This window comes from Camponotus vicinus, unplaced genomic scaffold (genome assembly GCF_025532165.1).
Source record: "Camponotus vicinus isolate PSW18456_S1 unplaced genomic scaffold, iyCamVici1.0 SCAF_4, whole genome shotgun sequence".
In the NCBI taxonomy this organism is placed as follows: Eukaryota; Metazoa; Arthropoda; class Insecta; order Hymenoptera; family Formicidae; genus Camponotus; species Camponotus vicinus.
The window spans coordinates 11,630,077-11,654,226 of record NW_028141976.1 but is presented as its reverse complement, the minus strand read 5'-3'; the positions used below and the strand labels follow the sequence as shown (position 1 = coordinate 11,654,226).

The following is a 24,150-nucleotide window of genomic DNA, read 5'->3' as shown; positions in this document are numbered from 1 at the left end:
AAGATTCGGAAATAAAAATTAAAACAAAACAATAAGACAATTGTATCAAAATTTTTCATAATAAAAATATTAATCTTGTCGCATTGATAATAATTTGTATCCCACAATCTCATATTAAAAATCGCACACATATACAGTGATTTATATGTTTGAAAAATTTGTAAAAAATTTATAAATTTTGCATTTTTTTAAATCAAAACTTTTCATATCTTTTATATTATCTATAGTCTTTCGTTGGTTTTGTGTCGTGTTTAAATTTTGCTCAATCACGAAAATAAGATCGCGTTATTGTTCGATTTGTTGTTGTTAGTTCTTGTGTTCCGTTATATCCTCGCAGAATATTCTCGCGTATGTTTATGTTTGCGATTCGTTTGACTTTAAGAATTAGATAACGCGATTTTAAAGGCGATATAAACCGTCCGTTACATTTTGGAAGTCCGCAGCAAGCATTAATGAGAAACAGCAGCAATAATAATAGCTCATTGTACATATTTTATAGTAGATGAAACTGACTTCCGGTTGACAGGCGATAGAGGAAAGTACTAGTAGTTTAGAAGGAAAGTAAAAGAGAGTGAAAATTGTGTAAAAAGAGGAGCTGAGCCGAAAGGAGAGTGAAGTGAGTGAGCAGAAGATAAAAGGAAAACGAGGAAGTGAAGAAGAAAGAGGAGGTGACGGGAAAACAGAAAAATCAAGGAAAAAGTCAGAAGGCGGCTGTAGAGGTTAGAAATAACCTCAAAGGAAAAGCAGAGAAAGTAGGGAAGAGAAGCCGGCGAGGATAGTCGGTAGGTAACAAAAGAGATCAGGAAGAAAGGTCAGAAAGTTCGAAAGGAATGCAACAGATGGCGAAGGTGGGCAGACCGACGGGAAGCAAAAATAAACCGAAAGAAAAAACGTTGGAAAATTTCGGGATGAGCAGGGACTCAGAGGCGGATACAGAAAGGAAGATAGAAGGAATAATGAGAGCTTGCAAAGACGAAACGGTAACAGAAATGAAAGAACATTTAACGATGGTGATGGAGGAGATAAGGAAAGAAATGATGGAAGAGATAAAAAAACAAATGACGGAAGAAAGGAAAGAGAGAGCAGAAGAAAGAAAAAGAGAGAGAGAAGAATGGTCGAAAGAAAAAGGAATGCTGGAGAGAAGAATAGCAGAACTAGAATGGATTAATGAGAGAAAAGAAAGGAACGAGAGGAAAAATAACATAGTGATCAGAGGAGTAAGTTGGAAGACAGAAAATCTGGAACAAGAGATAACGGAATACATCAAAGAAAACATAGAAGTAAACGTAGAGATAAAAAGAGCGAACAAAATTGAAGTGAGAGGGAGCAAGGAGATAATAATTGCTGAAATAAACAAATGGGAACAAAAGAACAACGTGATGAAGAAAAAGAATAAATTGAAAAAAGGAATAATAATAGATAACGACCTAACTAGGAAAGAAAGAGAGATACAGCGAAGACTGAGAGAATTAGCAAGAGAAGAAAGAGAAAAAGGCGACGGAAGAGTAAAAGTAGGATACAAGAAAATATATATGAGAGGAAAATGGTACAGCTGGAATGAAAAAAAAGAACAATTGGAAGAAAGAGGAGGAGGCAAAGAGTGAAGGCGCGATGGACAAGGAAAAGAGAGAGGAGAAGAAGAGGAAAGAGGCCTAAAAATCTGCTTCTGGAACACAGCTGGAGTAATAAACAAATGCGAAGAGACATGGAAATACTTAGAAGAATTTGATATAATAGGCTTAACTGAAACATGGCTGGAAGAATACACATGGAACAAAATCAGGAACAGATTGCCAAACAAATTCGAATGGTTCTGTATTCCAGCAACCAAAGAAAATAAGAGAGGCAGAGCCAAAGGAGGGATAATGACGGCAATATGCAAGGAACTGAAAGGAGTAAAGGTTAAAGAAATTAATAAGGAGGCAATGGAGATAAGTCTAACGCATAATAGAAACAAATGGAGAATTGTAACACTTTATAGCAGAAATATCGAAGAAATTCTAGAAGCAATAATGGAGGAAATACAGGAGGAAGAGGAGAGCCATCTCATGCTGGGAGGAGATTTCAACGCGAGAACGGGAGAAGAAGGAGGACCGGTAGGATCAGGAGAGGAGGAAGAAGAAGAGAGAAGAAGATCAAAGGACAAGGAGATAAATAAAGAAGGAAGAATATTGATAAACAAATGCAGGAAAAGAGGCTGGATGATTCTTAATGGCAGTTATGGAAAAGAGGGAGAATGGACGTATATCGGGGAACAAGGAGCGTCAATCATAGACTACGTAATAACAAATGACAAAGCTATAGAAGAGGTTAAAATGGTAGGAGAAGGAAACAGGACTGAATCGGACCACATGCCAATAGAGGTGGAACTGACGGGGATGGAAAGGAAAAGAGGAAAGAAAAGTGACATGATAATAAAAGAGAAAAGCGTTTGGACGGAAGAAGGAGTGATGCAATATCACGAAAAATGCGAAGGATGGCAATGCACACAAGAAGAGAATGGGCGGATATGGAAAGAATTAGAAGGGAAAGTAAATAACTCGATTACGAAAATCAAGAAGAAGATAATACCATGGAAGTTCGGAAAAAGAGAATGGCACAGCAAGGAATGGAAGATGAAGAAAAGGGAGCTAAGAAAGACACTTAGGAAAGTGAAAAGAGACAAGATAGACAGAGAAGAGTATATTAAAAGAAGAAAGGAATATAAAATATGGTGTAAGGAAGAAAAGGAGAAACATGAGAAAGAGGAAGAAGAAAGAATAAGATTAATCAAAACAGAGGCAGAAGCATGGAGATATATAAACAGATACAGAAAGAAGAGAGAAGGAGTAGATGAAGAAATAAGTACGGAGGATTGGAGACTACATTTCATGGAATTACTAGGAGGAACGGAGGAGAGGTGGACAATAGAAGAGAAGGAAGAAGAAAAAGTACAAGAAGAAAGGGAGGAATGTTACAAGGAAGAAGAAGAAGAAGAAATAACTAGAGAAGAGATGATAGAACAATTAAAGAAGCTGAAAAAAGGGAAAGCACCGGGAGAAAATGGAATAGAGAACGAAGCATGGAGGTTAATGCCGAAAGAAGTAGGGGAAGTATTGTTTAAATTGTTGAACAAAATCTGGAAGGAAGGAGGAATACCGGAGGAGTGGACCAAAGGGATAATAAGCCCAATATACAAGAAAGGAGACAGGAAGGAGGCGAAGAACTATAGGGGAATAACACTAATGGATACGGCATACAAAATATATGCTAGCATACTGAACGGAAAGATGAAGAAGGTGGCGGAGGAAAGGATGGAGGAGGGACAATTCGGTTTCAGGACAGGAAGAGGGACAACAGATGCAATCTTCACACTGAACTACATAGTCAACAGAGAATTATCAAAGAGTAAAGGTAAGATCTTTGCCTTCTTTGCAGACCTCAAAGCGGCATTCGACAGAGTGGACAGAGCAAAACTAGGAGAGATGCTGAGGGAGGCAAGGATCGGAGAGAGACTGAGAAGGAGAATTATGGAAACATACAAAGAGACAAAGAATATAGTAAAGGTTGGAAATAGAAAGTCCAAAGAATTCTGGACGAAATGCGGAGTCAGACAAGGATGCCCCATGAGTCCAACATTATTCAATATATACATAATGGATCTGGAAAGAGAAATGAAAAAGGAGCAAACGGGAGGCGTAGTGATAGGAAAAGAGAAACTATGGTCGATAACATATGCAGACGATATTGTGTTGATGGCGAGAAGCGAAGTAGAACTTAAAGGGATGATGAAAAGATTTAAAAGATACATTGACAAGAAAGGATTAACCTTAAGCGCAGGGAAATCAAAGGTAATGGTATTCGAGAAAGGAAGAGGACGCACAAAGAGAAGAGAATGGAAATGGGGAGAAGAAGAAATAGAAGAGGTAAAAGAAATGAACTACCTAGGTTACATTATGCAAAAGAACGGCGGAGCGGAGAAACATATAGTAGAAAGAATGAGAAGAGCGATGGTGGCGATGAAGCAGACCTGGAGCATAGGAGAAAGGATATTCGCGGACGACTACGAAAGAAGAATAAAGATGTTTAATGCGTTAGTAGGAAGCGTGGCTCTATACGGGGCAGAGATATGGGGATGGGGAAACGAAGAAAGGATGGAGAAAATAAAGAGGAAATATATAAAATGGATACTGAAACTAGACAGGAGGACACCAAACTACATACTGGAAGAAGAAACAAAAATGAAGGAACTGAGAACGGAGGCCATAAAAAGAGCAATAAAATATGAAGAAAAGGCAAGGCAATCGGAGAAGAAGATAATAATAGAATGTATGAAAGAAATAGAGAAAAGGAGAGAAAGTGGAGAAGAAAGTAAATGGGAAAAGAAAAGGAGAAGGATACTAGAGGAGGCAGACATGGGTAAAGAAGAACTGAAAAAGAAGAGAGAAGAAGGGGAGACAGAGATATCCGAAAAGATAATGGAAAGAATTGAAGAACGACAAAAAGAAGAGAGGAAGAGGAAAACAGAGGATTCAAGATATAACGATATATATAAAAAGATAAAGACAGAAGGAGTACCGAATTATCTGAAAGGAAAAAAGAGTAAGAAAGATAGGAGCAGAATTGCAAGATATAGATGTGGTAGCGAAGTGAGAGGAGGATACTACTGGAAGGAGGAGACAGAAAGAGAATGCAGGATATGTGGAAAAGGAGAAGAAAGCCTAAAGCATGTACTAAAGGAATGCGAAGCAACAAAAGACGAAATATCAATGGAAGAATTCTTGAGCGAAGAGGGAAACGGATTGAATATAATGAGAAAAATAGACAAGATACGAGAAGAGAAGAGGACGGAGAAGGCGGATAAAACCATCGCAAGTCAAGGAAACCCGAGGTGCAACGAAAGATAGAGACAAGAAGTAATAATGACTAAGAACAACAACAAAATAGGAAGCCAAAGAAGCCAAAGAAACCAAAGATACCAAAGATAATAAAGATAGAACACAAAGAATTACTAAACTACAAAGGGAGATCTAAGAGTTTTTACACACTCCATATAACATATAATACATAACATTTAACATTTTACTCATTTAGACTAGATTAGATTAGATAGGAGCTAAGACAGATAATGTTTTCTTATTCGCAACGTTATTTTCATTATATTTTTATTTTATTTTTGATTTTGATTTTATTCTGATTTTACTTTTATTTTACTCTTATCAGCAGTTACAATTTAATTTAATTTTATTTTATCTTATCTTATTTTATTTTATTTTATAATATCTCATATTACTTTCCCCGCCTGTTACGCTAAAGTTTAGATTTTAGATTTTAGATTTTAGATTTTAGATTTAGATTTTATTTTATTTTATTCCATTCAAGTACTGTAACTTACACCTTACACTCTATACACTTTATATATTATACTTTATTCTATTTCTATTTCTATTCTATTTTAATTTTATATATTATATCACATTTTATATTTTATATTTTATACGTTAATGAATACAAAACTTGTAAAGCTCTGTAAGACTGGAAGTCCATCCAAAGCCGTAAGGCATGGATTAAGAACAATAAATAATAATAAATAATAGTAGATGAAACTGCTACTTTATACTAGATGTAACTTGCGTGAGCTGAAATTAATGCGATTGCTTCATCAAAGACGAATGAATATATGAGAAAATAAAAATATAAGAAAGACTTAATAATACTTAATAATAAAATATACATACAGGTACATTTTAATACAAAAATAATATCTCGCTATTATCATTATTTTGCTTAAATATTCTTCTAATTTCTTAAATATTCAATCTAATTAATATTAATCGATTCTTAATTTTTTTTTTTTTTCATATTCAGAAAATTACATATAGCGTATATAAAAGTGGAATTTCTTATCTGATTGCATAAAGTATACTAATCTTATTAAATATAATTGCCAAAAAGTACAGATTTTAGCATCTGTTCCTGTTTCTCGATTCTAGAATCGATGGGTTATATACATTAATTCTGTATTTGGTATAAAAATGAAAATGATATAAAATGATATAAAATGCGATATATCTATTTGGATCAAATTTGAGCATTCTTCTAATCAGAATCTCTACTCTATTTGTGAAAACCTTGAGAAATTTTTATACGAGGATTAAAAATGGTGACTGTTTATAACGTGTGATTAATTTGTTAAAGAATATTTTAGTAAAAGACTGATAGTCTAATCTAAATAATAATATCTTGCACTTAAAAATTTTTTCTATGCAACATGTGGAATATGAATATCATTTCTACGTTGAATATTCAACCAAAATCCACTTTCCGGCATCATTGCCATATTTTTCTTGCTGAATCTCAACGGTAATGTGGTTTTCGCGCATGGTTTCAGTTCGTATCGCGCTAATAGATGAAACAGCAAAAGCTTCACTTGCAACATAGCGAATCTTTGACCCATGCACATTTTTGGTCCTAATCCAAACGGCATGTAAGAAAATGAATTGCGATAAGTCTTATTGTTCAAAAATCTCTCCGGATAAAATCTATCCGGATTATCGTAGTACTTCTCATCGTGGTGGATCGCGTAAACTGGGACCCAACAAATCATGCCCTTTTCCATGACGAAAGGCTTCTCACCCGGCGATGCAGGTGGTAATTCATATGTTTCGCCGCATACTCTTTCCAAGAAAGACGGTGGGTAAAATCTGAGAACTTCTTTTATAACCGCGTCTAGATATTCGAGACTGTTAATAATTTCGTAAGTCACTTCCTCAGAATTCGATTCCTCTAAAATTTCATCAATCTCTCGGCGCAGTCTAATCTGAACTTCCGGATTAACCGCGATTTCGTGAGCCGCGAAGGACAACGTACTTGAGCTGCTTTCAAAACCGGCAAATAAAAGGATAAATGCTTGCGCGGCTATATCGTCGTTATTTAAATTTTGTCGACCCTCTTTGTCTTTAATATTCATCATCAATTGTATTATATTCGAACGTGTAACATATTCAGCACCATGCGTGGCGCGCATTTTTATAATGTTTTTGAAAAAACTCGACACACGATTGTTTAAAAACTTTATATTGAGAATGTGGCACAATTTCGGAAAGGTTCGAAGAAGAACAAATTTTGCCACACGAATTCCTGAAATGCAAATGGCCTCCTTGGTATATGAGTAGAATTTGTTTGTCGGATCCTTCATAGAGTCGATCTTTATTCCATAAACACACATGGCCATGACGTCGTTTGTATATTTCGTGAAGAAGTCTTTTATCTCGAGATCACTCTTATCCGCTGGCAATGTCGATAAAGATTTAGTAAAATTCACAGCACATTCCGACATCAATGCAAACATGTTCTTCATCTTGCCGGACGTAAAGCAGAAACTCAACAGATTTCTCATATTCCGCCACTTTTCTCCGTGAAGAGGAAACAAATTCTGCTGAATTAAAAATTCATTCGAATCAATAAAACTGGGTCGACAAGGAAACGATTGAAAATTCTTAACAAAAACAGCTTTAATGAGTTCCAAATCGCGAAGCAAGATGATTGGATTTGTCATGGCGTAAAATCCAAAGTACTTTACATCCGGATTAAAATTATATATCTTACGGATAAAATCGGCAAATGATATCCGTTGAAATATAATTGGTGCCATGACGCCAAATACTGGCACAGATGGCATGTGAATGACACCGCGTCGTTGAAAAAAATTGTTACTTCTGTAGAGATAACGGATAATGCCAAAAATTCCGATCGCGATTATTATCCACCAGTATTCCATACTTTCTTAAATTATTTGAAATCGTCTTCTTCGAAATTTAGTCTCGAAAGAGCAAATGAGCGTAAACGCAGCACGTTATATCGTGTGATGTTTTCAACTCGAAACGCTACAAGTTACTGAAAGGTCCTTAAAACACATTTCGACAATCGTGTTTATATTTCTCGATTTCTCGACACACACATACACACACGCGGGGAGTGCAAGGGGGGCCTTGGGCCCCCTCTCCCGCAACGACCCCGCCGGTAGGATCTCGCTTTACAACTTTTTTTGGTAAACATTATTACTTTGTCAAAAACTGAATACATGCAAAAAAGTTATTTCATAATGGTGACAATATTGCAAAACCATAAAATATTTTTATAAATATCTCGGAAACTAAGGCCGAGCGGCGGTAACATGTATAAGAAAGAGTTGTTCAGAATCATTCTCCCGACAACATATTTCAAAATCATTGAAATCGGTGAGGAATCGCTAATGTATATAATTACCAAATTTTTTTATTAAATCGCTAGCTGTTTTATTATTAGTTCAATATTTGCGGAGTGATTTCGACGTGACGTAATTTAAACTGCTTCTACTTTCGTCCGAGGAAACTGAATTTGTTCCCCAAATTTGAACGTGCTCCTGTCGTCATACAATCTTTTTTATCGTCACTTGCCGAGAATCTGTCGTCGCACTACGAGAGCAATAAGTCAGGACCCGCAAACATCTGTGCCGGAACTCGATTTGCGAGCTGTTTAATTTCCACCGATTATTCATTAGTCAATTAGCGACTCGTTCTTACGATGACTCTGAATTATTACACATATAGGGCTACGTACATCGCGGTTTTAGGGTCTCGCGATGCATCGTTTCCCGCAAACGGGCGAAATCTGGCGCACGCTCAAACTGGTAAGTGGTTTTCACGTGTATCCTGGAGATCGCAAAAGGATCCCGCACAAACCTTATGGAAAAGCGGTTTCCATAAGTGAAATTGTCTAAAAATTGAGTATGTTTTAGTTTTTAACTTCCTGATAGAAAGAATGCCAATAGATACGACCTTTAAAAATGGATTTTTTGTTGCAAACGTTTTTGTACATTCTCGAATTAACGATACGAGAATTTTTCACTCCTTCCATGTAAAATAATATATATGTTTTAAGTATTATTATTTGAAAAAGACAGTGCATTACATATTGTTTATAGATTTTTTCTCTAATTAAAAGTTTGAAATAAAAATTTATATCCATAGATATTTGCCAGAAACTACTTATTCATCGGATTATTTCGATCACATGAGTTTTAAGAATTTGATGCGTGTAAGCGAGATATGTATTTGAATCTAAGCGTCATTGAAAAGAAATACGATAATTGCTCGTAAATATCGTGATAATAAAGAAAAATTATAATTTTTGTTCCTTGTCGCTTCAGTTAATATAAAATATTTTGCCGACAATACAAACAATTATATAGTAGAAGTGTATATAATGAACCTGCATCTTTACGATATATTGCGTATTATTTACATAGTGTTGTTATTTGCATGGCGACACTTCAGTTAGTAGGCAGCGGTATATCGTTGTATTATTTCTCGAAACACATCGTAACGAATAATAAAATGTAAATGTACTTTGTGTAGACAACGAATAAACAATTACAAGAAATAAATAGTCGACTTACGTCTTGATGGTATATGTGGTATATGCGCGTTATTATTTACATACCATGGCTTTGTTGTCATTTGCATGTCAACACTCGAACGAGCAGTGGTATGTCGTTGTCTTATTTCTCGAAGTACAATATCGCAATAATACTGATACTATTAGACAGACGCGATCTGATGGTTCCAATTAGATATTATCCGCGCGCGATTAATTAACTTTGGCGATTCACTCGCAGATTGCATATCAAGGTGATAGGAGATATTTATGAAGCATGATATTCCTTAAAATTGATATATTTTCAAATAAGAATAGGATAAGCGATAGAAGTAGAAATTATCGCGATTTTTATTATAAATTTTCCAACAATGCTCGAATTCAAATATATCTCACATCGCCGAGTCTTTATACGTCGTTGTAATTTGTCACAAATTTCATATTTCGCTAGATTCATTCAATTCGGGATCTATCAGTGCAAACATATAGTTGGCACAAACCATATTTTTGAATATATCAGTTATATATCGCAATTTTAACTTGTAGATTTTTATTTATATTTATATTAAAATAATAATTATTCTAAACAAAATTATATTTGTTAACAAAACAGAGTACTGATGCGTTAATTTTATCTGTTTTTTTTTCCGATTGTCGATCGTATTTTTTGTGTTATTTTTCTATTTTCTCCCGATATAATAAAATACAATCAACGTTGGGAACGTCATGCAAAGTACAGTATAATTGTCCTGTTAATTAGTGCGCGCGCGATCCTAATTAACTGTGTTTTCGCGTGTGAATGCCATGAAACCAAGTGCCAAAGGACAACAAGAGACAAATGAAAGAGAAGGAGAAGGTTTAGAGTGATGCTAGGACAACGGCGGAACCTGAGAGCCTTGCAAGAGTTACTCTACTGTAAGAGAACTACTTTACTTATTTTTTAATTTACCTTATATTATTTATAAAACTAATTGCTCGTTTATATTCATATTGTTAAAAATATATATTATAATTTTCAAAAAAATATTATCATAAAAATCAACTGATTTAATCTATAAGATATATTAAGAAATTAGATGCTCTTATAATATATTTCCGATATGTTTTTATGGTTCTGGAATTGGTTCAGGGAATTTATTTCTCATGTCTTTTTTGATTGAATATTTCTTTTTTTCAGCTGATGTGCGAACTCAAAGTTAAATCAAAGCCTCTGCTTTCCTCCTCCCCCATATAAGTAGGTATACAAGGCGGGTTCTAACGCAGGTCCTCTCAGGGGGGGTGAGGCGCGAGGGGATCTCAGCGGCGCGGGGGAATGACGTCACGCGGGACGGAGGGGATTTCGTAGGCGCGGGGGCTGCGGGGCGGGGCGGGGGACGCTTGTGTTGGATGTTTTATGACAAGTATAAACAATCATAAACCGATTGATAAACAGCGGTATTTGAAGAGGATTGGGTCTTCGGGCCTAACCCAAAATCATTTTCCCCTTTTTTTTTATTTTATTTTATCTTATTTTATTTTATCTTATTTTTTTAATGAAGAATTGTAACGTATCAGCACTGATGTTCGGCTGCTTTGTACCCTTGCCGCGCGTGTGAGAGAGAACGATAATATCGCGTGCGAAAAGAATGCGTACGAGAGAAAACGATAGCGAGACTTATAATTAATGCGAGAGCATGCAAAGGATTGGAGCGCAAGGGAAAGGCGTGTAAATAATTGCAATTTTTTTTTTGTTACAATTAAAAATATATATAATTTATTTAAATGTGTGTATGAGTATTACAAATTGTGTGTGTGTGTGTGTGTGTGTGTATGTGTGTGTGTGTGTGTGTGTACTTAATATTAAAATTATATAAAATTTAAAAATTAATAAAATATAGGAGGAAAAAAAAAGATGAATATAAAATAATGCGGACGGTGCGCCGGGCTGTAAGGGAGAGGCAGCTCCTGAAACAGGAAAAACGCTAGATTAATTTTATCTTAATTAAAATAAAAAAAAAAAAAATTTATTTTAAGATACTTTTGATATATAATAAATTGTAAGTTACTTACAATGTTATCCATGATCCATTTATTTAATTTGTGCAAATAGGGCACATGTTGCAGGCCAATATTTGATTCAAACATTTTCTGCACCCTGTGCATGACATACTCGAATTTTCCAAATGAACATAAGCTATGGTTCTATGTTCTCGAACAGCACTAGTTTCTTCAAACTGATACGGTACACTTAGAAAGCATTCGATACAATATTTCGATCCATTTTCCATGTAGTAATAGGAAATGCAACATATCTTTGTTGCTTCGTTGTATGTCATTATTTCAGGTATGCTTAAATCTCGCTGTTTCTTTTGTAACCGTTCATCAAGAATATCGACACTATTGTCACTATCATAATCACTGTCCTTCGCCAAGGGTTCTATATCAGATTCATCATCTTCCATCTCTCTCCTCTCTCTCTCCTCTCTCTCTATCTCCATCCTCTCCGCCACAGCTGGATCCATCCAATCATCGTAATCATCATCCGTATCGTCGTCGATGATAATTACGTTTTCTTCAGCCATTGCACAAGACCACCGAAACACAGAAGAGCAACGAAAGAAATGACACTCTAGTGCAGCAGACTCCTCTTCATTATATATATTTTTTAACATAAACAATATAAACGCGGGGGAATGACGTCACGCGGGGCGGAGGGGATTTCGTAGGCGCGGGGGCTGCGGGGCGGGGCGGGGGACGCTTGGGGATGTGTTGGATGTTTTATGACGAGTATAAACCATCATAAACCGATGTCCAGATGGTAAACAGCGGTATTTGAAGAGGATTGAATATTAGGGCCAGAATTATTTTCCATATTTTTTCTAGGAAGAATTGCAACGTATCAGCGCCGATATTCGGCTGCTTTGTGCCCTTGTCGCGCGTGAGAGAGAACGAATTCTTTCTGAGATGTAAATAAATGATTATTATGATACACCACTTATTTATTTTACACAAAGATGAAAAGGTTTAGACGAAATACAGGGAGGATTGAAGCGCATCAAGTCACAGTACATGATTTGAACGCGCATCGACACGTCGCGTCGGTATAGTAAAAGTATAGTCAAAAAGTATAGTGTTCTGTCAGTGTTGTGTGATAATATATATATATATATATATATAAAAAAAAATGGAAGACGAAGATCACGCGTTGTCATCTGACAGTGACTGCATTAGTGACTGCAGTGAGAACTCCACGGAATTCAGAGAGAAAATAGTGTCTGTTGCGGAAATTAATGCTTTAAACGCACGTAGTACAAAATTTTGTATCATATACAGTTATTATTCCACGGGTGGTGCTCTAGCTGTATGTCCTTCGTGTATGATTGCATTGCAAGGCGTGGATAGCCAAATGATGTATGCTATTAGAAAACATAAAATTGAGACACTTAATGCGATGGATGGCCGATTTTGTTCAAGGTGTAGCGAGCCGTTGTATATAAGATTTCCATGCAATATGTGCCCAATTTGCACTTAGTGAAAAAAAAATGGAAAATATCGAACAGACTGAACGCGACCTGGTGGAGCGATCCAACCAAATTGCCACCTTGGGCGAATATTTTGCATGGCTACAACGATGCAACGAGTACATCGAGTCGCTGGAAGAGCAAAGTCGGATCAAACGACTACGATTATCGATCGGGAATCAACAATCATTGATTGCTCGGATCGCGCGACTCGAAGGTGCAAAGACTCGATTGCAGAGACAGTTTATGCCCAGTGGTGGTAATTACAGTGGCGACAATAACGCGGGTGCCGGATGTAGCGCGCATCAAAATGAACTTGTGTGGCGCGAGATTGATACCGCGTTCGATAACCGTATTCTGACCGGTGCTGTGATTAACGCAAACCATATCGAACCTCGTCAATTTCTCGATGACGCCAAAGACATTGTGATAGAACATGTGCAGGACGTTATAAGAAGACACAACAGTGTAAAAGTGAACACTATATTCAATGGTGAATTTGTGTCGGGTGATAAGCACGCAAATAAAAGTACCAATACGAGAAACTGTGAACTCTTTCACACATCCGATTTACACGAGTGGTACGAGCGTCGCGTTATCGAACCCACTCTAGCATCGCTGGAAGAATTTCAGGAACGCGATAGTGGCTGGGCATTGTCACGAATACAGAATTTAACTGTAAATATAAATAAGTATAATCCTATGCGCGCGGGATGCCATATAAAATTGTCGCGGGAGATTATGATGAAGAGAGCAGTGATTAACGTACAATCAAAAGACAATGCGTGTTTCGCGTGGGCAGTGGTCGCCGCTCTATATCCCGCTGAAAGAGACACGAATCGGGAATCTTCATATCCCCACTATACGACGGTGTTAAATGTACAAAATATTGAGTTTCCGATGACGTTGAACCAACTAAAAAAGTTTGAACTTGTCAACGATATTTCGATCAACGTCTACAGCATCGAAGAGAAGAACAGCATTGTTCCGATACGTCTTTCGCAGCAGAAGCGGGACAAGCATGTCAACTTGTTGTACGTGGAAGACGACAACAATGTCGGACATTTCGCATGGATCAAGAACTTATCCCGGCTCGTGAGCTCGCAACTGAGCAAACACAAGAATCAAAAATATATCTGCGATCGGTGTGTATAATTTGAATAATTTATGTAATTATAAAATATAATGCATTGCATAAATCTTTAATTTTTTAAAAATTTTTATTTTCTTTTATAGATGCATGCATTACTTTGGTTCGGACGACAAGTTGCAGTTACATACGGTAGACTGCGGAAAAATAAATGACTGCGCTATCCGGTTACCGAGCGATAAGGACAAGTGGTTATCGTTCAACAATTACAACAGGAAAGAGCAGCTTCCATTCATCGTGTACGCCGACTTGGAATGCGTTCTGACCAAGATGGAGGAAGAGAAGAATATGTGCCAGCACCATCAAGTATTTAGCATAGCATATTATATACATTGCTCGTACAACGACTCATTATCCGCATATCATTCGCGTCGCAGTACCGATTGTATAGCATGGTTCGTCGAGCAACTTAAAATGTTAGCATTTCGTGTAAAAAATATTTTAACTACTAATGTCCCTATGGTAGATTTAACATTTGAAGAGTGTGAAAAATTTAATAACGCTACTCAATGTCATATATGCGAAAAACCGTTCGCGCAAGACGATACACGCGTACGCGATCATTGCCATTTGACTGGACGGTACAGAGGTCCCGCGCATTCAAATTGTAATTTAAATTATAAAGAGTCTTTCTGTATTCCGATAGTGTTTCATAATTTATCCGGTTATGATTCGCATTTCATTATCGAGGAAATAGCCACAGCGTTCGAAGGGAGAGTCGAGTTACTTCCAATAACGAAAGAGAAATATATATCGTTTACCAAAAACGTCGATCTTAAGGAAGAAAAACCAAAAAATCAAGTAAAATTACGCTTCATCGATTCATTCAAATTTCTTACGGCAAGTCTCGACAAATTAGCATCTTATCTAGATAAAGATAAACTGGATATTTTAAAATCAGAATTTCAAAATTTATCGAGTGAAAATTTCAAATTATTAACACGAAAAGGTGTGTTTCCATACGAATACATCGATTCCGTTGACAAGTTGCAAGATACATGTTTACCACCGCGCGAATCATTTTACAGTTCCTTAACCGGTGAAACTATATCCGAGAGCGATTACGCGCACGCCGAGAACATCTGGACGCGATTCTCCATTCGAACGCTAGGCGAGTATAGCGATTTATATCTTAAAATCGATGTCTTGTTATTAGCCGATATTTTTGAAAACTTTCGCGAGAAATGTATCGAAAGTTACGGACTCGACCCTGCGTATTATTATACTCTTCCCGGATACACGTGGGACGCCATGTTGAAGCATACAAAGATTACGTTCGAATTGCTTACCGACATCGACATGGTCATGTTTATCGAACGCGGTATACGCGGTGGTCTGAGTCAGTGTTCCAACAGATACGCGCGCGCTAATAACAAGTACATGCAACAATCGTACGATCCATCGAAACCATCGTCGTATTTGATGTATTTCGATGTAAATAATTTATACGGATGGGCAATGTGTCAACCGTTGCCCTATGCCGATTTTCGATGGGTCGATGACGTGTCGAATTTTGACGTAGCATCGATCGCGTTAGATTCGCCTACGGGTTATATCCTCGAAGTCGATCTCGAGTACCCGCAACATCTTCACGATACGCACACTGACCTTCCGTTTTGTCCGACACGCGACAAGCCGCCCGGCAAGCGGCAAGACAAACTCCTCGCAACATTATACGATAAGAAGCGTTACGTGATACACTACCGTAATCTACAGCAATGTACGCGACACGGCCTTCGCGTTACAAAAATACATCGAATTTTACAGTTTTCACAATCTCCGTGGCTTCGCAGTTATATCGAATTAAATACACAGTTTAGAACACTCGCGAAAAATGATTTTGAAAAAAATTTATATAAACTTATGAATAACGCGGTATTTGGCAAGACGATGGAAAATGTGCGTAATCGTGTCGACGTAAAATTATTAACAAAGTGGGACGGACGATACGGCGCAGAGGCAATGATCGCTAAACCAAATTTCCACAGCAGAAGCGTCTTTTCGGAAAATTTAATAGCTGTGGAATTGCGCAAACTCGAGGTGAAATTCTACAAACCAATCTACGTGGGTATGTGTATACTCGACATATCCAAGACATGTTTGTACGAGTTTCATCATGAGTATATGTCTCCCCTGTATCGCGACAAATGTAAGGTCATGTACACCGATACCGATAGTCTCATATATCACATTGAGTGCGAAGACATGTACAAAAATATGAAGCGCGACGTCAGCAGATTCGACACTAGCGATTATGCTGCAAACAATGCGTACGGTATGCCGCTCGTAAATAAAAAGGTACCGGGTCTAATGAAGGATGAAAATAACGGTGCCATAATGACCGAATTTGCCGGGCTCAGAGCAAAAATGTACGCATTACGAGTCGATGGGAAAAAGGATACGAAGAAAGTTAAAGGCGTCAAGAGCAACGTTGTCGCGAGAACGATAACGTTTGACGATTACACACGGTGTTTGAAAGAAGAAATTGAAATGACGCGCCAGCAGTCGTGTATACGATCGAAATTGCACCAAGTATACACAATCCGCGAGACAAAAATTGCTCTGAGTCCGTACGACGACAAGCGGTATATCGTACCCGAAACCACCGATACGCTACCGTGGGGGCATTATAAGATACCATTGTAAAGTGTGTGTGTGTGTGTGTGTGAAAGAAATATTAATAAAGATTTTTGTATTTTTATATTTCATATATTTTTGTAATGCATATCTCATACATCTTATATTAAAAAATACATGTACTATCGCAAGGAATATTGATAAGGATTTTTATGTATATTTTCATTTTTCAAATATTATATATGTTATACACATATATTTTTTCCAGAAAATTAAAAATAAACACTGTATGAATTAAATCACATTGTCTTTATGTATCCAAGAATTGTGCGAATTGTCAAATCCCAACCATTTCACGTAAACCTCGTCACCCCTCCTACGCAGTACTTTCTCCACGAGATACACGTCCGGATAATTCGCGCGATGCAACTCGTGCTCGTAGAACGCTCCAGCGATAGGTTTTTTACGATAATCCTCAAGTAGATAGCTTACGGGATTAGTATGCTGCACTTTTACAATTTTAAACACTTCGGTTGTCCAATTTGGCGTGTAACCTTTCTCAAAAATTGTCTTGTACTTGCTAACGCGTACCGAGTCACCTACTTTGAATTTTGCCGGACCCGCGATATTTACACGATTATACACAGTAGCCAAGAGTCTTTCAGCGACCGCGGGGGTAACGTCGACGGGTCGCATACCGATCGTTCGATGCTTGCGCGCGTTGTAATCCGATACGAGTCGCGGCAACGCGCTGATCCACTTGTAAGATCCGTTCAGCGTAAACATCTTCCACATGTCGTTTTTCAGCGTGCGATTGAATCGCTCAACGATCGATGCCTTCAATACTGAATATGTAGAATAATGATTGATGTCATGTTTCCGCATGAGCCGTTGCACGTCAGCGTTATAAAATTCCTTCCCCATATCAGTCTGTAAGTTTTTCGGACATCTTTTGCTATTTCGAATTATCTCAGCGATAGCGTCAGCTGTCTCGCTTCCGCCTTTACTCTTGAGTGGTGCGGCCCACGCGTGCTTGCTCAACGCATCGATGACTGTGAGTATGTAGTGGTAACCTCTGTTGAAACGAGAGTACGGACGCATCTCGACAATGTCAGCTTGCCACAAGTCATCGTATCCCCGCACTATGACATGTCTTCGGGGAAAATTTTTTCTCGCCGGCGCGTGCAATTCGTTCACCAACTGCTGTTTCTCTAAACTATGTTGTTTCTTCGCTTCCTCAGTTATTCCCGATCGCCGATCCATCGTTGTTTCGATTCGTCGATCAAACGATGTGTGCCCCGAGTATCACCGTGCGTTTTATCATTCGTTACTGTTCGATAACCGTTCCTGCCCCGTTCGATAGCCGTTTCTGACCCGTTCAATAGCCGTTCGTTACCGTTCCTACCCCGTTAGTTGTCGTTCGATAGCCGTTCGATAGCCGTTTCTGACCCGTTCGATAGCCATTCGTTAGCCGTTTCTGACCCGTTCGATAGCCGTTTCTGACCCGTTCAATAGCCGTTCGTTACCGTTCCTATCCCGTTAGTTGTCGTTACTGCCCCGTTCGATAGCCGTTTCTGACCCGTTCGATAGCCGTTCGTTAGCCGTTTCTGACCCGTTCGATAGCCGTTTCTGACCCGTTCAATAGCCGTTCGTTACCGTTCCTACCCCGTTAGTTGTCGTTCCTGCCCCGTTCGATAGCCGTTTCTGATCCGTTCGATAGCCGTTCGTTAGCCGTTTCTGACCCGTTCGATAGTCGTTCCTTACACGTTTGATAGTCGTTTCTGAGCCGTTCACTGCCGTTCTTGACCCGTTTGTTGCCGTGATTGACCCTGTTGGTAGTCGCTTCTAAGTAGTCCGTAGCCTCGTTCACAGTCGTTTCTGACCCGTTCGCAGCCTCGTTGGCAATCGTTTCTGACTCGTTCGTAGCCGTTCCAGAGTTGTATGCCGCCTCGTATGTAGCCGTTCCTGACGTGTTCATAGCCTTGTTCGCAGCCGTTCCTGAGGTGTTCATAACCTCGTTCGCAACTGTTCTTGAATTGTTCGTAGCCTCGTTCACAGCCGTTTCCTCTTCGATCACTGCCACTCATTGTAGTTCGATAAGCCTTTGTAGATGTTCAATAGCCGCTGTTTAGCCGCTCGTAGCTGTTTCTGAATTAGTGTTAATCGCACGCTGAAGCTCGTTTATCGCAGTCTGCAAAGCTCGCACATCCTTCTCGAACGCAGTCAGCTTCTCGTCTGATTCTTTCTGCTGATTCTTCAACGTTTTAACGCATTGTTCCACGTACAGTTTGTTGACTGCATCGGTATCAGCCTCAGGTTGCGCTACACGGCGAATCTTGCGCGACCTCGCGTCATAGTACGTAGCGACGCGACACAGAGCGTTTTGACGCAAGTAACTTGTCACCGATTTATCCCAATGATCGCTTGTTCTAATTGCTTCATTTCTCTGTTCGAATAATCCAAATTTGTTGATGGGCATTTTTTTTTCTCGATGCGAGTGACGTCGATCGACTGATCAGTTTCGTTGAGACACCGTTTAATTTATAATAAGGCCGACTTCGCGAAGTTCCTCTATAATCGACAGGATCTCGTTGTCGTGAGCGTTGTGGCCAGCTCGGCGCGAAGCATCGAGCAATCGTAGACGATCCACTAGCTCGTTGGGATCGTCCCAGTGCACGTAATCGATCTTATTGTCGGTTAGCATCATCGCGCGAGGCATGGATACTCCCGTACCGCATTTTTTCTTTTTCGATTCGATCGACATCAACGGTGCAATTATGTGTTTATACTTGTATCCCCTGTTGCTCTTTAATTGACCTTGCGCATCATATTGGCGTTTATGCGCACTCGTCGCCATTAATATGCTCTTATATTTTTGCATATCCTCCTCAGTGTATATGTCATCATCGGGAATTCTCTTGAAGATCAACTCGTATAATCCAGGTGTACCAATGTACCTCACTTTGTCTATGATTATAGAGTCATCTGCGTCGATGTCGAATCGTTTGTTACCGAGCCACATTTCATTCTCGTTGAAATAGACACCGTACACGTGATCGATCTGATTTTTTTCGTCGCCACTAAGGAAAGCGCTCATGTACTTTTGTGGCAGTGGCCCGAAGTACTCTCGTAACATTTTTTGACCTTCCAACGTTTGTAACATGTTTCGAACAGATGGTGATTCGAGCGGGTTGCCCGTGGTTTCGAAAACATTTTCGATTGCGAGTGATTCGGGTATCGTGGGTTGTACGATTCTCGTTGTCGCGGACGGTGTGGAGGTTATCAGCGGTTCATCCGATGTCGATAAACGATTCGCCTTCAATCGTTGTCTTTTTTTCGGTGTCGTATGCTCATCCTCCTCCTCCTTCTCCTCTTCTTCCTTGTACCGCTTGATGGGTAACGTTTTAATTATAGCGTTACTCTCCGGCTCGTTTTTCACCGCGATTAAGCTAGAGTGGTCGACGATTTTTTGTAGTGGCTCGATAATAGGTCTAAAATGAGTCTTGACCGCGATATCGTCGTCGATCTTACCGGTCTTCAAAGCGCGATGTTTCTTGCGGATCGATTCGCTCGTTTTCTCAATCTCCCTCGCAATCTTTTCACGCTCGCGAATATTATCGCTTTCAGCCATGTCGACAGAGTGTCGGCAGCGACTAATCGTTTTGCGGTATCGCGAACACGTTAAATCCTTTTCTGTATCGCCCGTTCGTAAATGAGCTGTCCTTATCTATCACTAGAAATCCATACTTTTGTTGCCAACAAGTACGACATAATTCACTGAAATCCCCGTACGACATGTCGGTATTCACGTGATCGTTGTACACGTGTTTCAAGTTGGTACCGTCCTGTTTAAACAAGATCAGCAGGTTCGCGTTGTCGCGTATAAGATGTTTTGGTATTCTCGCGTACGTCTGACAAAGATAGAAGCAGTCGACGTTCGAGTGACGACCCATTGAGAAGTACTCTCTTATCGTATTTTGCTTGTCGCACGCCACGTCATCGAAGACGAAAATCGAGTTTGGACGTGCCTCGCTCGGTGGAATGACGTCACTGTTATTGGAGAACGTAAAATAGCCGATTTCGTCAATCGGCGTCAACAAATTCTCCAGATATCGATATTTCGGCTGTTGCAGCGACTTCGAGTACACGTACACGTTCTCGAAACGTACACCGTGCGGGCTTTCCAGTAGACTTATCAGAACGTTGGTTTTACCACAATTCGAGGGGCCGCAAACGATCGCGCGTATAGTAGTCGGTAGCATCGTACCGTGTCTGCGCATCTCTGCGTTGTCCTCCATTGATCGTAATCTGTCGTCGCAATTCGTCACGCGTATCGTCAAAGGTTGTCGCACGAATCTCATTTTTTCAACACTACCGATTGGATCGAACGCCTGCCTATTTATAGGTGCGCGAAATCACGAGTCGCTCAGTAGAGAAAAAATGTTCGTTCTGCTATCAAGTCCTTCCGACATTCGCGATTTGAGCGTCGAACAACTACAATTTGTGTCAAAAGCTGTTCTGTTGCGAATGTGCGGTGATCACGTCCACTACGTGTGGGACAAACTTCCGGAACACATAAAAGCGGATCCGGAGGTTCAGACGTATCGTCGCTGTTACGAACACTACAATCAGCCGTGGCAGAAAACACACATCGACGGTCCGGCACCATTGATAAAGAATTGCAGCGAATGTCAACGAAAATAGGTAGAGGCCTATTAAATCACGCGATAAACACACTTCCGATCGAATTCCATATTCCCGGCTATCAGTTTTGCGGGCCAGGCACACGGTTGGAGAAGCGATTAGTCAGAGACGATCGAGGTATAAATCCATTGGACGCGGCGTGTCGCGAACACGATATAGCATACTCTCGGAGCAACGATCTCACCGAGAGACACGCGGCGGATAAGATACTCGCTGAGAAAGCGCGGAATCGCATCGTTGCGAGAGATTCGACTCTCGGTGAGAGAGCCGCCGCCACAGCTGTCTGGACAGCGATGAAAGCCAAGACGAAGCTCGGTATGGGTCTGAAGACGAAGACGAAGAAAAAAACGGCGAAGAAACGGATACTTCCGGTAGCGAAATGCGGCGGTGTATTGCCGATTCTACCAATGTTGGGTGCGCTCGGATCCCTGATCGGTGGAGCGGCTGGTGTAGCGAAGGTGGTGAACGACGGAAAAGCCGCGCAACGTCAGTTGCAAGAGATGCTACGTCACAATCGCGCTATGGAAGGTCACGGATTATATCTCGCTCCTTACAAATACGGACGAGGAGCCTCAACGAGAAAAAAAAAAACGTCAAAGAGACGCTAAAAATGCCGCAGGGCGCAACTACCAACATACAATTGCTACAACTGGCAAAACGTATGCACATTCCATATTTTAGAGGTGTTTTCATGCGCAACTCGTTACCGATCGGTGGTATATATCAAAACGAGAGCGGCATTGTAAATTTGGATAGCGTCGAAGGACCAGGTACTCATTGGGTAGCGTATGCAAAGAGGGGGAATCGCGCTATATATTTCGACAGTTTCGGCAATCTTCGACCACCGAATGAATTGGTGCGATATCTCGGACGAAACGTAACGAAGATACAGTACAATTACACACCTGTTCAAACTTATGATCAGAGCATCTGCGGACAATTGTGCTTGCAGTTTCTTCGAACGGTCGATGCATGTGAATTTAAAGACAGATATTGCGCTATTTAACTCAGTATTCGTTAAACAGTTTCGTCGACATGTCTATGACGTTCACATTGACTGGGAAGAGTAGCGTTCTCACGGCAAACTTCTTTCCCACCATAGATTTGAGCGACGGCGAATACGAGCTCGGTCTAACGGATTTTGAGACTTATCACACGATACCGAATGTGAATTCCTCGAATAATAAATTTTACTTTGGCAAAGACGACGAGGAAATTACGATTCCCGAGGGATCGTATGAGTTGCAAAATATACATGAATTTTTGAAACAAGCAATTTCACGGAAACATCGCGATAAGAAACACATTGACTATGAAGATGATGAATATCCGATAGTGCTCCGTGCTAATTACAATACAATGAGGAGCGAGATCAAATGTGCCTACAGAATAAACTTTACCAAACCCGACAACATTGGATCGCTGCTAGGATTTTCGAATCGTATTCTCGAGCCGCGAAAATGGTACGAATCAAACATGCCGATTAACATTCTCAACGTGAATATTATCCGTATAGAGTGTAACGTGACCGCGGGTGCGTACAACAACGGCATACTCGTTCATACGATACATGAATTTTCACCGAGGGTACCACCGGGATATAAGATATCGGAAACGCCTGCACAGATCATTTACCTGCCGATCATCGCGCGGAGCATTACGGATTTAACGTTACGCGTTGTCGACCAGAACGGACGATTGCTCGATTTTCGAGGAGAAGAGATCACCGTAAGATTGCACGTACGTATGCGACGTATGAGATGCTCGTATTGAACGGATCGAAAGACGTGAGAGATAACGCAATCTTTACGAGACCAGCAACACCACCGACAACAACAACAACAACAACGTCGACGTTCGCTAATATCAAATCATCCAAGAAAAAGAAACTCAGCGCATCGAACGTTGCGTTTTTACAATCTTTGGGATTTGCGGTGCGAAACAGCTGAACGATGACCGACATTCTCAACATCGGTGATGAACCGATCTTTGACAATCGTATCATCAAGATCGAGACTCACACGTACAACCCGTTCGCCAATACAACGTTCGGACACAGTGATGAAATAAGAATACCCATACAACAACAGGATCTGTATACATTGCCGTATGAGAGTTTCCTATACATCGAGGGACAACTAACGAAAACCAAACCAGCTGAAGGAAGTGATGTGGAACTGGCAAATAATTGCGCCGCATTCATGTTCGATGAGATTCGATACGAACTCGATGGTGTTGAGATTGATCGCAATAGAAACGTAGGAATAACTACTACGCTCAAAAACTATGTAACGGTATCATCCGATAGAAACGTGATTATGAAAAACGCTGGCTGGGATCCGTGGACCTATGAGAATGGACATTTCAATTTTTGCGTACCGCTCCACATGTTATTGGGATTTTGCGAGGATTATAAACGAGTGGTGATTAACGCTCGTCACGAATTGATCTTAATACGATCGCGCAACAATAATAATTGTCTGTTTGGAGATTCGACACTGGAACCTGTGATCAACATATTCAAGATACAATGGCGAATGCCACACGTGCTGTTGAGCGAGATCGAAAAACTGTCGATGCTGCGTGCTCTGGAAAGCGGACGATATCTCAGCATGGGTTTTCGCTCGTGGGATCTATACGAGTTTCCGCTATTGCAGCTTACAACCAAGCATTCGTGGGCCATTAAGACCGCGACTCAACTGGAGAAACCACGATACGTTGTCTTCGCTCTGCAGACAAACCGGAAAAATATCATGTCTGAAGATACGAGTCGATTCGACCACTGCAAATTAATCAACGTGAAACTCTATCTGAATTCGGAAT

General features: G+C 39.8%; 3 protein-coding genes and 1 pseudogene across 3 annotated transcripts; 3 read left to right on the top strand and 1 right to left on the bottom strand.

The window, feature by feature from the left end:
• The first annotated feature begins 516 nt into the window (after positions 1-516).
• On the top strand, positions 517-5,544 carry LOC145971260 (uncharacterized). The gene has a single exon (XM_083098740.1). The coding sequence runs from the start codon at positions 1,866-1,868 to the stop codon at positions 4,884-4,886; it is 3,021 nt and encodes a 1,006-aa protein (XP_082954866.1). The 5' UTR covers positions 517-1,865; the 3' UTR covers positions 4,887-5,544.
• A 697-nt stretch (positions 5,545-6,241) lies between these two features.
• Positions 6,242-7,759, bottom strand: LOC145970616 (cytochrome P450 9e2 pseudogene; annotated as a pseudogene).
• A 4,803-nt stretch (positions 7,760-12,562) lies between these two features.
• On the top strand, positions 12,563-14,183 carry LOC145971262 (uncharacterized). Its single transcript, XM_083098742.1, has one exon. It carries the CDS (start codon positions 12,918-12,920, stop codon positions 14,049-14,051), a length of 1,134 nt encoding a protein of 377 aa, XP_082954868.1. The 5' UTR covers positions 12,563-12,917; the 3' UTR covers positions 14,052-14,183.
• A 10-nt stretch (positions 14,184-14,193) lies between these two features.
• Positions 14,194-16,708, top strand: LOC145971261 (uncharacterized). The gene has a single exon (XM_083098741.1). The coding sequence runs from the start codon at positions 14,317-14,319 to the stop codon at positions 16,690-16,692; it is 2,376 nt and encodes a 791-aa protein (XP_082954867.1). The 5' UTR covers positions 14,194-14,316; the 3' UTR covers positions 16,693-16,708.
• Positions 16,709-24,150: the final 7,442 nt, after the last annotated feature.

Bases quoted from the DNA above. Each gene is read 5' to 3' on its own strand.
- LOC145971260 (XM_083098740.1), top strand. From the start codon at position 1,866: ATGACGGCAATATGCAAGGAACTGAAAGGAGTAAAGGTTAAAGAAATT.
- LOC145971261 (XM_083098741.1), top strand. From the start codon at position 14,317: ATGGAGGAAGAGAAGAATATGTGCCAGCACCATCAAGTATTTAGCATA.
- LOC145971262 (XM_083098742.1), top strand. From the start codon at position 12,918: ATGGAAAATATCGAACAGACTGAACGCGACCTGGTGGAGCGATCCAAC.